A 12,712-nucleotide genomic window follows, 5' to 3' on the forward strand; every position below is an offset into this window, starting at 1 on the left:
ATCTCTGAGAATGTAGGAGTCCCTTTAATAGATGGGGAGAAATGGTTTAAAGATTCTTAAAAAATTGCACAGACAGTAGTTGTCTGCTCTTTGCTTATAGGTGAATTATCTCTATCCCAGTTAGGAGTAGAGGATTGAAATATGTCTCTATGCACAAACTAAAGCTCTGCAGGCTTGGAAATTTTCTTTCTAGGCCCCTTGTTATGGACATGAGCATTATATCTGTTAGTTATAATAGATTACTGGGGGTATCATCCAGGCAATGAAGTGTTCTATAAGATTACAAAGGTAATCAGATTTGCCCCATGGATTTTGCCCAGTGGTTTTGAAGGCAAAACAAGATTAATTTGAATATATAGGGAAGAAAAAGAACTTGATATTGATGTGGAGCTGCTTTTTTATATTTAAAAAAGGCTGACAGTGTGAACTACAAATTAAAAATCCGTAAAAATCTCTAGTGTGGCGCCAGATTAATGGGGGTACCTTGAAAAATTAGGTCAAAATAAAGTGACAGAAATTATAAAACATACATGATAATGATAATAAACAAGACATTTATTTTTCATAATCTTTTGGGGGAAAGGAGAAAAGTCAATTTGACCTACCCAGTCATGGTCTTTCTGAAAGATTCTCCGTTCATTCCATAGAACTGGGCAGGTTGTTTAATCTCAGTGGATTTTGTACTTTTAATTCATAAAGAGAATTTCTCTTCAAGAGAGTGGTCAAAGGGTGAGCCTTTGTGAGCAGCTTCGCTGGTGCACGGCCAGACTCCCTCTCTGGGTGAAGCTTTTTCCACATTGGCCACACAGATAGGGTGTCTCTCCTGTGTGTATTTTGCCATGCAGAATACAATTCCCCCTTGTGTGGAAACTCTTCCTGCATTGGGTACAGGCATAGGGCTTCAGGCCCGTGTGGACTCTGATGTGAACAATTAAGCTTCCTTTCTGACTGAAGGCTTTTCCACACTGATCACATCTATAGGGCTTCTCACCACTGTGAACTCTCCTGTGAACAGCAAGGTTACTCTGATTCCTGAAGCTTCTCTGACAAATAGCACACTCGTAGGGTTTCTGTCCAGTATGGAGTCTCTCATGGACAGCCAGACTACCTCGTTGACTGAAGCTTTTCCCACACTCTTTGCACTGATAAGGCTTCTCTCCCGTGTGTATTCGCTGATGTGTAACAAGATTGCCTTTGGCCCTGAAGCTTTTTCCACAGTGGGTGCACTCAAAAGGCTTCTGACCAGTGTGGATTCTCTCATGTAATGTGAGACTACCTTTTTGTCGGAAGGATTTTCCACACTCCTGGCACTCATAGACCCTTTGTCTCACTCCAGGTGAATCTTCCAGTAGTGTCTTAGAATCTGGTGATTTTTGTTCCAGCTTCTCTCTTCTGAAAGAATTTTGGATATCCCAGCTTGAGGATCCTGTAGCCTCAGAGTGGTCATATTTGTGGTGGGCTTCAGTCATCACATCTGGTAAAATGAGAGGGAAGTCATGTAAGAGGCACCAATATGCTGAGTGAGAAAAGGGAAAAGAAACATAATACTTTGAGTGCTTATGATGAGCCAGGCCTTATTCTTTGCATAGACAATGCAATCCTGAAAGCAATACCATGAGATTGATACAGATAATGGGAACACAGAGAAGCTATCAAAGGTCACAGAGCTAGGTAAGTTAGAGTTGACTCAAACAGGCATTCTCCACAGCAGTGTACTGCCTCTAAACTTAATTTAGGCCAACAAATAATCTTGTATGATAGACATGGTTTTCTCTATTTTACAGGTCAGAAAACAGGCTCAGAAAATGTAGAAAACTATATAGGATGATATAGAGCCCCATACCCAACTTCTGACTCCAAAACAGGTTTGGATCCAGGCTGTATAAGGCCTAAAACTTTCACATTTTAGAGGCACCCTTTTAAGAAAATGTATAAAATTAAGCACAGGGTCTTGGAGAGACCAATGCAAGTGAGGGGTCCTAAAACTTAAGCTGCATTTGCTTCTTGAGAAATCCACCTCTTTCCAGTCTGTTCTGACAATGGAATCAGCACCATGACCTCAGAAAATATGCAGCACAATCCTGGGTGCTTTACATCTATCATTGCTAATCCCTGCAATCTTATAAGATAGAGCTTATTGTCCCATTTCACAGACGAATCTGGAGCTTAAGGAAATTAAATAACCTGTCTGATACTGCAAATCTAGCCATGGCAATTATAGAATCTGATCCAAGGAATTTTTCCCATTAAAATCCTTGCTATTTTCAGTCTACTAAGCCAAGGCAAAACTGAAACCAATTTTGGTTTGGATGTTATTCTCATATACTTCCTACGCAGATACAGACTTTTTTTTCCCCTAATACTGTCCTGCATCTGAGCCTCCTGGTACACTTTAAATGTGGGTCCATTCACCACTATTAACAGTTTTCTTGGTGTCACCCCAGAGTAATTTTCTCCTTGTTACTTTGCCTTATTCAGAGACAGTGCTGAGATTTAAGCTGTTCATTCATTCTCAGAGACTACCTCAATGCTACCTCCATATCAAGAGGGTTCTCTTGCTCCGTTTCTACTATTAGTTCTAACTCCAGCTTGCAGGCTTTTCTTGTAATTCTAGGAACAGTGAGGTCTATCAAAGCAAGGTCTCCTCTGCTTCCTCAGACTGCTGACCAGTCCTAAGGAGAGGGACACTGAATATCTTTGAGCTGAGCACATCCAGCCGTCGACTGACTCACTCACTGAAGAATGCTACATTCTGGGCATATCTTCCATGACAGTCCAGCAAGGTAGCTGTTGGAAATCCAAACATGTCCACTTCTGCTTATGACCTCAGTCACCACCTCTCCATATGATTCTTCCATGGGCTGTTCCTGAGCACCTGAGGGAGAAAAACAAACAGAAACAAACAGGAAAGGGCAGGAGAATTGACATGTGAGAAGGAAAAAGTCACCAGTTGTTCCAGTTTGAGGCATCAGTGAACGTAAGAAACCTAGATTGCTTGACATAATGTCAGTTACCTATAACATCACAGTAAAATGGGCCTAAAGGTACTAGGACCACACACAAATGAGTCTGGGAAGAAGCAGGAGGTGGGAAAGCAGAGAACACATAAACGGATGTCTCTTCCTGCCAATCACAATAGTCACTCCTGTTTATACTTTGGTCTTGGCATGTGATTGGGATCTTCCATTTTCTTTCCCCACCTACTACTTTCATCCCTCCAAGCCCCAGAGGAATTCAGAATCTAAAAAAATCAACATTTCAGTCTTTATGATTGGTTCCATGTTGAAACCAATCAGCTCTCCAGTTCTCTGTAGTTATAAAGAATTAAGGAAGTCCGTATGGTACCACTGAACAATTCTTAGGCAGCTAAGGACCCAGATCCACCTCTCTCTTGGTCTTGAAGATGTAAGAATACCAGTTCTGACCAAGTGTAAATACTTGTCAATTCTTGGAAAAGAAAGATCTAGTCAAAAACCAAGCCCGAGGCACTCCAACTAGATTAAGTAACTTGCCCAAAAACCCACAGAAAATAAGGAGTCAAGATGGAGCAAAGGTTCAAATCCAAGACTTTCTGGATCCAAAGCCTATGTTCTTAAATTAGATAGTTGTCTAGTTTCCCATCACTAAAGAGCTGGTCAGAATGCTTATAAAATTGAACAGAAAGGAACAGAGTTTGACCAGACTGAATTACTCTTCATATCCTAGGAATCCTCTTGTATGTACTCTGAATTATCTAAAAAAAATTTTTAAAAATTTTTTGAGTCAAGGTTTTGCTCTGTTGCCCAGGCTGGAGTGCAGTGGCTCAATCATAGCTTGTTGTGACTTTGAACTCCCGGACTCAATGGATTCTCCCACCTCAGCCTCCCAAGTAGCTAGGACTACAGGTCAGCACCACCAAGCCTGGCTAATTTTAAATTATTTAAAAATTTTTTCATAGAGATGGGTTGCATTATGTTGCCCAAGCTGGTTTCCAACTCTTGGCCTGAAGTGATCCTCCTGCCTTGGCCTCCCAAAGTATTGAGACTGTTAGGCATGAGCCACTAAACCTGGCCCAAATGATTTTCTTTTTTGAATATTCCTTCTTATTTCAGGATCCTAATTACTGAATTCTTATACTTAAAAAAAATGCAGTGATTCAATGCATACTCTTTCTTTCCCTCTAATATGTCCTATCAAAATGCTGGCCTTCTGATTTAATGAAATAATACTATGATGCTACCATTATTTGTTAAGCACCTGGTTCTTCTTGACAATTGCACATTTTGCTACATGCTGTGACGACCAGGAGAGTAATTTAAACTTTTATTTGGAGGACTCATGTCCAACTTGGAACACAAGTTACAAAGGAATTCCCTACCAGCGTGCCAGCACATCATTTGGAAGTTCAAGCTATTCTTGCTTAACTGCATACCCATTAAGAGTCCCTGGAAGAGTACATGGTGCCTGCTGCCTGGGGTTCGACTCTGTTGGGGATTCCAGAAATTAGAGCAGAATTCACAGCTCTGCCTCTCCACCTGCTGTGAGGTCTTCAAGTTACAACGCTGCTGCCTATCAGGGACCTCCATGATTAGTAAGGGGGCACTGTCATATTTTTCTCCCTAGATCACAGGTCTGAGGAATCAGTTTTCCCAAGCTTTTGTAAAAAGTGGATTTATAATAAAAAACATTGATTTTCCTATCAGAAAGGCTATTATATCCTTTGGAAAAAGCTTAGAAGTAGGCCATGAGAGTCTTGGCTTCTTGCCGTGGTTCCCTTAGGATATGACCTTGGGCAAGTAACCCAGCAGCCCTGACTCTGTTTCCCCACTTATTAAACAGGTTAGTAACACTGTCCTATCAGGTAGCTCCTGGGAGAAGGAAAGAATCAAACAGGAATGGTCTCTGACGAGACCACCAGACTTAAGACCTAAAATCCAGCGTCCTCTACAGGGCGGTGAGAAGATGGGTACACTTGGCGGTCTTGAGAACGTCTTGGGGCCAGTTTCAGGCGTAGGAGCTTGTGCGTGGCGTGGTTTCCCACACACGGCTTGGGTTCCCACTCTCCCCCGGAGGGGCTGCCTCTCCTCGCAGCCCCGGAAGGCCGGCGCCGGCTTCCTGCCCTCGCTGAAGCCCTCACGGAGGTCCGGGGAGCCTGCCGCGGCCTCCCCACTCCCACGCCCCAGCCCCATGGGCCCTGCTCCTCTCAGCAGACACTGCCCTCCCGCCTCGCGCCCCGGACCCGCCCTGCGGTCCTTAACCTCGGCACCCCGCTCTGCAGTCCAGGGGACCCTACTCTGCGGACCGCCGACCTCTCCGCTCGCGGCCGGCCTTCCTAGGGTCCCCGGCCCATCAGGCTTGATCATTGCCGCGGCGGCCGCTGGCCCAAGTCGGCCACACGGAGGGCCCTGGACAGCGGCCCGACGGCGCAGCCCCGCCTCGCCCGGGCGCTTTGACCCGGCCGGCGGCCTCACTCACCGGAGCGGCGCGCGCCCGCAGACAGACAAAGGCCGGCGCCGAGCCCGCAGCAGCGCCAGCGCCGGCGCCGGCGGATCGGACTACAACTCCCAGGAGTCTCCGCGCGAGCCCGCCCGCCGCGGGCCGTGGGTCTCGGCGGCCCTGGCTTCCAAAGAGCACTGTGGGAAATGTAGTTCACCGGCGCACCCTGCGCTCGGGCTCCGCGGGTCCCGGAGGCGCGGGAACCTCAGGCCCCTGGGCTTGGACTGGGAGTCCGGAGCCCCACGGCGTTGACCTGTCCGCAGACGCGGAGTGGGGACCGAGCCACAGCCATTCAGATTAGCAAAATATGATTGAAAGCATCGGGTAGCAGGCGCTGAGCCAAGGACTCAGGAATCCAGAATTCTTGCAGGGCGTCGCGGAAGGAAGAAGTTTTGGGGAGAAATCTGTTCATAAAGCCTTGGGTGCTTCGAGGTCATGTGTTGAGCCGCTCCCTGCATGAGCAAAGGCGAAGCCTGCTTTCATGGAACTTCTGTGAAGAACAACAGAAACACAGGTAGTCCAGTCCTTGTGAGATACTGGGAGGAGCATGGTTGCTTTTGGACACGTACCAGATAAAGCGTCTCCTTTCCCCCCACCCCGCTTCAATCTGTCTCCCTGGCTGGAGTGCAGTGGTTGCGATCTCGGCTCACTGCAGCCTCTGCCTTCTGGGCTCAAGCATTCTCTTCCTCATCCTCTCAAGTAGCTGAGACTACAGGTCCGTGCCACCACGCCCGGCTAATTTTTTTTTGTATTTTTAGTAGAGACGGGGTTTCACCATGCTGGCCAGGCTGTCTGATATACTTTAAGCCTCCTTCAAACTCACTTTTCCAAGATCTGGAGCCCTTCTGTCTGTCTGGGCGTCTCCCTGGGTCCCTGCCTCTGGAGCCCCTCTCCGTAGATGTGTCCTTCCTCTTGAGTGAAGGACTCATAAAGAATGTTTCCTCTTGCTATGTCCTTGTCCTCTACCCCAAAGCCACACATTGGTTAAACCAAACAACTTAATTTCACTAAATATGCAAAAGTGTCATGTAAGTAATACGTTGGTTCCTAAATGTTAGCTGTTACTATATTGCACATCATTTCTGAATTTCTTTCAACATTTATCCATTGAAACACATTTTAAATGCTGACATTGGGGACACGAATGTGAACAAGACACACTCCGTGCTCTAGCTAGGGAGGAGTAGGGAGGGAGCTGATAGTCTAGTGGAGAAAACAAACACCACTTTCCTCACACGGGGGTCAGGGGTGTTGCACAGCCAAGTACCAGAGTGTGTGGTGCAAATTGTCCAGAAGCTCCCCAACTCCTGAACCGCCTCAGGTGGCTCCTCCCCTCACTCCTCCCAAGTCTGAGAGAGAAAGCGGTGGGGGCGGCACACAGCAAAGGCCAAGGCTCCGAGTCCTAAGGCTGTATCTTCTGCTTCACATCTGGTACATAGGTTCCACTGAGGTCAGGACCAGCTGTGGACACTAGGACAAGTTTCAGATCCTGCTGTGACGGTACATGACAAAGCATTGGTGGGAAACGATGGCTGTGAGGGGGGACTGCCGTTGCTTTTATAAATCCGCATAAACTTCCTTACGGGGTCTCAGGAAAATGGACACATTGAATGGCCCAAAGCTGGGGAGAAAGCTGTTAGGATTGGGGTTGATGAGACCCAGGTCTCCATAGACAGACTGCCCAACTGCGAAATGAGGCTTATTCCCACCCACCACCTGCATCTTAAGGCAAATACTCAACAAGAGGGAGGGTGTGGAGTGAGGGTGAAAGGGAAATCATTGTTGGCAGTGTAGATTTGAAAAATTGCCAAAGATCAGTTCCCCCACTTTGCAGGCATTTCAAAACATTAGGAGAAGGACAGATAATTCAATAAATGGTGTTATGACAAGGGCTAGACATTGGGGGGTGGGGAGTTGAATGTTTATCTAATTCCCATGCCAAGAGAACCTCCAGGTGGATTAATGTAAAATGGGAAACACAGAGCCACAAAGGCCCAGAACACAGAGATTAATCTTATAATCTTGGCATAGGGAAGGCTTTCTTAACCAATGTAGCAAAGGCAGAAACAATAAAGAAGATTAAAATCCAACACTTCGGTGTGGCCAAACCACCACTAAACGAAGTTAACGTGACAAGCTGGGAAAATATTAGCAACTGTGATACTTAAAGACACCATACAAATCAATAAGAAAAAGACAGTTCATTAGAAATGTGGTGAAGGACAGCAACTCACACACACACAAATGAAAGAAAAGTACATTCACTATTCGTTTTATAAAGTTTCCAATTCAAACAAATAAAAATTACCTCCCAAGTGCTAAATGGCAAAGATTGCAAAGGAGACTGGGGAAGTGGACAAGTCCATCTGTGTGTAAATTAAGATGATTGCTCTGACTGGACATTTGGCAGTACATACCAAAAGTCCTGAAAATGTACATTTTCTTTCTAGAACTTTTTTCCTTGGGAGAAAGAATCAGATAAGTGTATCCTAATTGTGGAATCAAAGCTCTAGGGTCCAGGTCTCTGAAGTGAATTATTGGTTTGGAAAGGACTTTTAGTTCCTTTGAAAGGAGTGGCTGCCCTAGAAATTTCCATGAGACTATGAAGCTCGAGGGAAGCTGAAGCCTTTACTTGCTGCCGTAGTTCTGAATGAATACAGCCATTTGGTGCTTAGTGATGGGGGACACCTTCCGAGAAATGCATTGTTAGGCGGTTTCATCTTTGTGAATGTCATAGAATGTACTTAACACAAATCTAGATGGTACCTCGCATTACACACTAGGCTCTATTGTTTAGACTCTATGCTAGTGACTGTACTGAATACTGCATGTAATTGTAATGAACAATGGCAAGTATTTGTGTATCTAAACATAGAAAAGGCATGGTAAAAATATGGTGGAATAATCTTCTGGGACCACCTTTGTACTTATGGCCAGTCGTTGACTGAAAGTTTGTAATGCGACGCATGACTGTACCTGGGTCTAGAGTGGTAGAATAAGAACCCACCTTCTTGTGGGGGGGGGGCGTTGATCAGAACACCTTCCATCATGCTTACCATCTGTGTCTACTCCAGTCTCTATCAGAAATGCAGGCCTCTTCAGTTCCCTTTGTCTGTGCTCCTCCTTCCTCAGTGCTCTGCACACTCACTGCACTGTGCAAGCCTTCTGTCCACGCCACACTCTCCTCTCACTCTGTCCATTACGGGGCAGTGCTTGGGAGAAAGTCAGCTTTCTTGCAGGCCCTGCCATCTTGGTGGCCAAGCTTGGGCAGCTGGACCCCCAGGGTAAAGGAATCTGTGCTTTAGTATGATTCTTTGGAAAGGTTGTTGAACGCTGGGCCAGGGTCGTCCAAACATTTCCTGACATGCCAACCATTTCTCGGGGCTGGAAGTGATGGTGGCTTCTCCTTGGACAAGCCGTTCCTTTCCTCTGAAGCTGCCTTTGTCCTTTTGAGCAAATGTGTCTTGTGTTTGGTTTCACTAGCACCTGATTTGTAAACCTAGTGTGTGCAATTGTAAGCCTAGTGTGTGCATCGTTGCTCTTGTCCCCTCATAACTCCCACAACTATTCATATAAAAATCATCCTGATGGAAGCTATCTCTGTAGGCTTCAGGCAGATTTTGTTCTTGCCTTTTGTTTCTGCCATTTAGTCAACTGTACCCTTCTTCAGCCTCTTGATGGAGTTGCTTATAAGCCAGAAAGTGGGAGGGAAGGTGTGGGATGGAGAAGATGACCCACACCTAGTACAAATTTGCGTTTGTTTTCAGCACTGTGGGCTAAGCCAACATTTCCTGCGGAGGCTCTGATGCCCAGAGTTGATTACTCTGTTTGGTGTCACTTAGTGGGGCTGCAGTTAGGACTCCTTTAGGATGTATTTATGGTGCTGCTTGGCTCACAAAAGACTATGCGCCCGGTATTGTGCGGGTGAGTGCTGTACTTTCATAATGAACCTTTTGAGGAAACGTTGTGGAGGAGGATGAAGTCCTGCATTCCTGTCTCCCATTGTGTAGGAAGGCCTCCACGTGGCCAGAGGCTGAAGACATGAATGTGGCTGAAGTGGGAGCTAGGTGTTCCTCCTCAGATCAACTGTTGGGTGCTACTTCCTCTCACACCTGAGTCCTGAGCTGTGGACCCTGGAGCAGGGTTCTTCCATGGGGCCTGCAGATGAGCTCCATGTGTGTCTGTGAACTGATGAAATGGCAAAAGTGGATGTCTTAGTCCGTTTAGTGTGCCGATAAAGGAATGCCTGAAGCTGAGTTATTTATAAAGAAAAGAGGTTATTTGGCTCATGGTTCTGCAGGCTGTACAAGGAGCCTGGTGCCAACATCTGCTTCTGGGGAGGCCTCAGGCTGCTTCTGCTCATGGCAGGAAGTGAAGGAGAGAGGTGTGTAGAGATCACATGGTGAGAGAGGAAGCAAGAGAGACGGGGAGGTGCCAGGCTTTTTTAACAGCCAGCCTTTGGGGGAATTCTTAGGGGAACTAATAGAGTGAGAACTCCCTTACAGCATCATTAATCTATTCATGAGGGATCTGTCCTCATGACCCAAACACTTCATGTTAGGCACCACTTCCAACACTGGGGATCAAATTTCAATGTAAGGTTTGGGGTACAAGCATCCAAACTATGGAGTGGACTGGAGGCTCTTTAGGACAGATGCTACATACTTTTCATCAGGGAGTTGGTTGATCTCCAAAAAGATGAAAATGATTGAGAATCCTTGAATATGCAGAGACAGATCATTTTAAACTTTTTTCTTTTAACTTTTCATTTTGAAATGATTTTAGACTTACAGAAAAGTTGCAGAAACAATGCAGAGGGTTCGCATATGTTTTTCACTCACCTTCCCTTAATATTAACAACTCACAGAATTATAATAATCAACACCAGAAAATTAACATTGGTACCATGCGTCATGGTAATAATTAATAGTAAGCTGCTGACCTTTTTTGGGTTTCACTAGTTTTCCCCCTAATGTTCATTGTCTTTCCAGGATCCAGTCCAGGATCCTACACTGCACACAATTGTTGTGTCTTGGTAATCTCTTTGAATCTGTGGCATTTCATCATTTTTTTTTTTTTACACAGAGCCTCACTCTGTCACCTAGGCTGGAGTGCAGTGGCGCAGTCTTGGCTCACTGCAACCTTTGCCTCCCGGGTTCAAGCGATTCTTCCGCTTCAGCCTCCCGAGTACCTGGGACTACAGGCACATGCCGGCACATCTGGCTAATTTTTTGTATTTTTAGTAGAGATGGGTTTCACCATATTGTCCAGGCTGGTCTCAAACTCCTGACCACAGGATCTGCCTGCCTCGGACTCCCAAAGTGCTGGGATTACCGGCGTGAGCCACCATGCCCGACCGGCATTTCATCATTTTAAAGAAGAAAATAAAATCTGTTGGTAGCAATGATGTTAAACTGCAAGATAACTGTAAGGACAGACAAATGATCTGCCTTTCTTTCTTCTTGCCTTCTTATTCATTTTCTGTCCCAAGCAAAACTGAAAATTAAGTTTATTTTCATTTGCTATCATCAAAGTAAAATATGTTATAACTTTTATTTTAAAATATGCAAAGCATATAGTTGTTAAGTTTAAAGGCTTGAAAGACTTCAGCTCTATTTCACAGTAGTCAAACACATTTCATGAAATATAAAAGACATGACTGTAATAATCATATAACTGATTTGTGTAGTGAGGAATTTAACCTTGCCCTAAAGAGCTCTGACTTTGTCCTCAGCTCTGGCAGGTGATCTATCTCCAAGCCCTTGGAGTATAGTGCTTGATAGAATTGTCTTCATTTGCCAGTGGCCTGGGCTCACACTGGGTAGTCTAGATGTGATTTAGGGTGGGGCTGCCACATTGGATACTCTCAGGATGGGACCCGGACACTCCAGGTTATGACATGCTGTGGGTGGGGGATTTGGGGGTCACGTGGACTCAGTCAACCTCGGGAGGGCAGGAGGCTGGAGGCTAAGATCTGCCAGGCGAATGATCAGTCACACAGACGTGAGGGAGCTCCAGCAGACACTCCGGGCCCAATGGTCGAGTGGCCTTGCAGGGTGGCACTACTGCATGTGTACTGTCACACAGCTAGGCAGAGAAAGCCATGCTGTCCTCACTCCATGGGGAGGGGACAATGGGAACTGCATGCGGTACTTTTCCTGCACCCTGCCCTTGGGTGATTTTAATCTAGACTTTCACTGTAATAAACCCTACTTACAATGCAACAACTTTTAGTGAGTTCTGTGTCTTCCTAGCAAATAATTGAACCTGAAAGTGGTTTTGGGAACCTCCCCATCAAATTGACAGTTGGTGTCAGAAGTGAGGGCAGTCTTGGCTGGGCGCAGTGGCTCGTGCCTGTAATCCCAGTACTCTGACAGGACAAGACAGGAGAATTGCTTGAGCTTAGGAGTTTGAGACCAGCTTGGGCAACATAGTGGGACCCTGTTATTACAAAAACAACAAAAATATTAGCTGCGTGTGGTGGTGCATGCCTGTAGTCCCAGCTACTCTGGAGGCTGAAGTGAGAGGATTGCCTGAGCTCAGGAGGTCAAGGCTGTATTGAACTGTGATTGTGCCACTGCACTCTAGCCTGAGTGGACAGAGAAAGACTCTGTCTCAAAAAAAAAAAAAAAAAAAAAAAGTGAAGGCAGTCTTGTAGACTGTTTCTCTAACTTTGCTGTTGGTCTTAACTTTTGCAGTGACTTTGAAAGTTGAATCTGAAACCATGTCTTTGCACTTGAAGATAAAAATAACTCTCCTCCCAAGACAAACAAGAGATTGTTATTAGTAAAGTATAATTTTCAATTCAGCAAATGCATTTCAACCTGTTTAATTTATAAGAACACAATAGAACTATGGTCAGTTTAAGACCTAAAGTTATGTCACTTGCATTGAGGGTTTAAAACAAGCATTAGATTTCTTCTAAACAATGGAGATTAAACAAGGAACATCCACTGTCTGTAAAGACCTTGACCTTGACCCATTGCTCATGGATCTGTCTAGAGTCCAGAGCTTTTAAAATGTCTCCAGTGTTTTGCCAAGACCTAAGTTCTTTAGGACCACAAAACAGCTTGATTGACTTGTTTTCTTTTAGAAAATTCCATATGAACACTAAACACATTTATGTAATTCCAGCAGGGGTGGTGGTGTATTTTGGCAACCAGTGTATCTTTCCAAAGGCACAGCTCTGATAAGTTTGCTCTGGATTGATGCATCTTTTTGTTATGGGAACCAGACG

The 12,712-nt window shown here is 45.3% G+C and overlaps 1 protein-coding gene and 1 long non-coding RNA gene across 5 annotated transcripts in view; one reads left to right on the top strand and one right to left on the bottom strand.

The window, feature by feature from the left end:
* Window positions 1-534: 534 nt before the first annotated feature.
* On the bottom strand, window positions 535-5,538 carry ZNF32 (zinc finger protein 32). Of its 4 annotated transcripts, none has more exons than XM_012475575.2 (3): window positions 5,455-5,538; window positions 2,737-2,875; window positions 535-1,474 (listed from the first exon to the last, which is right to left on the bottom strand). In XM_012475575.2, exons 2-3 carry the CDS (start codon window positions 2,804-2,806, stop codon window positions 723-725), a joined length of 822 nt encoding a protein of 273 aa, XP_012330998.1. In that variant the 5' UTR covers window positions 2,807-2,875; window positions 5,455-5,538; the 3' UTR covers window positions 535-722. The 4 variants fall into 4 exon arrangements, with proteins under 4 accessions (XP_012330998.1, XP_012331000.1, XP_012330999.1 ...); XM_012475577.2 differs by having other exon boundaries at window positions 2,733-2,875; XM_012475576.3 differs by lacking the exon at window positions 5,455-5,538 and adding an exon at window positions 5,238-5,452.
* Window positions 5,539-5,686: 148 nt separating this feature from the next.
* LOC135271939 (uncharacterized) overlaps window positions 5,687-12,712 on the top strand; it is a 56,048-nt gene continuing 49,022 nt past the window's right edge. Inside the window, exon 1 of the long non-coding RNA XR_010340065.1 lies at window positions 5,687-5,989. This is a non-coding gene — a long non-coding RNA (uncharacterized LOC135271939). The remainder of the gene's footprint in view (window positions 5,990-12,712) is intronic.

This window comes from Aotus nancymaae, unplaced genomic scaffold, assembly GCF_030222135.1.
Source record: "Aotus nancymaae isolate 86718 unplaced genomic scaffold, 86718_ANA_hifiasm-v0.15.2.pri h1tg000099l, whole genome shotgun sequence".
NCBI classification, from domain to species: Eukaryota; Metazoa; Chordata; class Mammalia; order Primates; family Aotidae; genus Aotus; species Aotus nancymaae.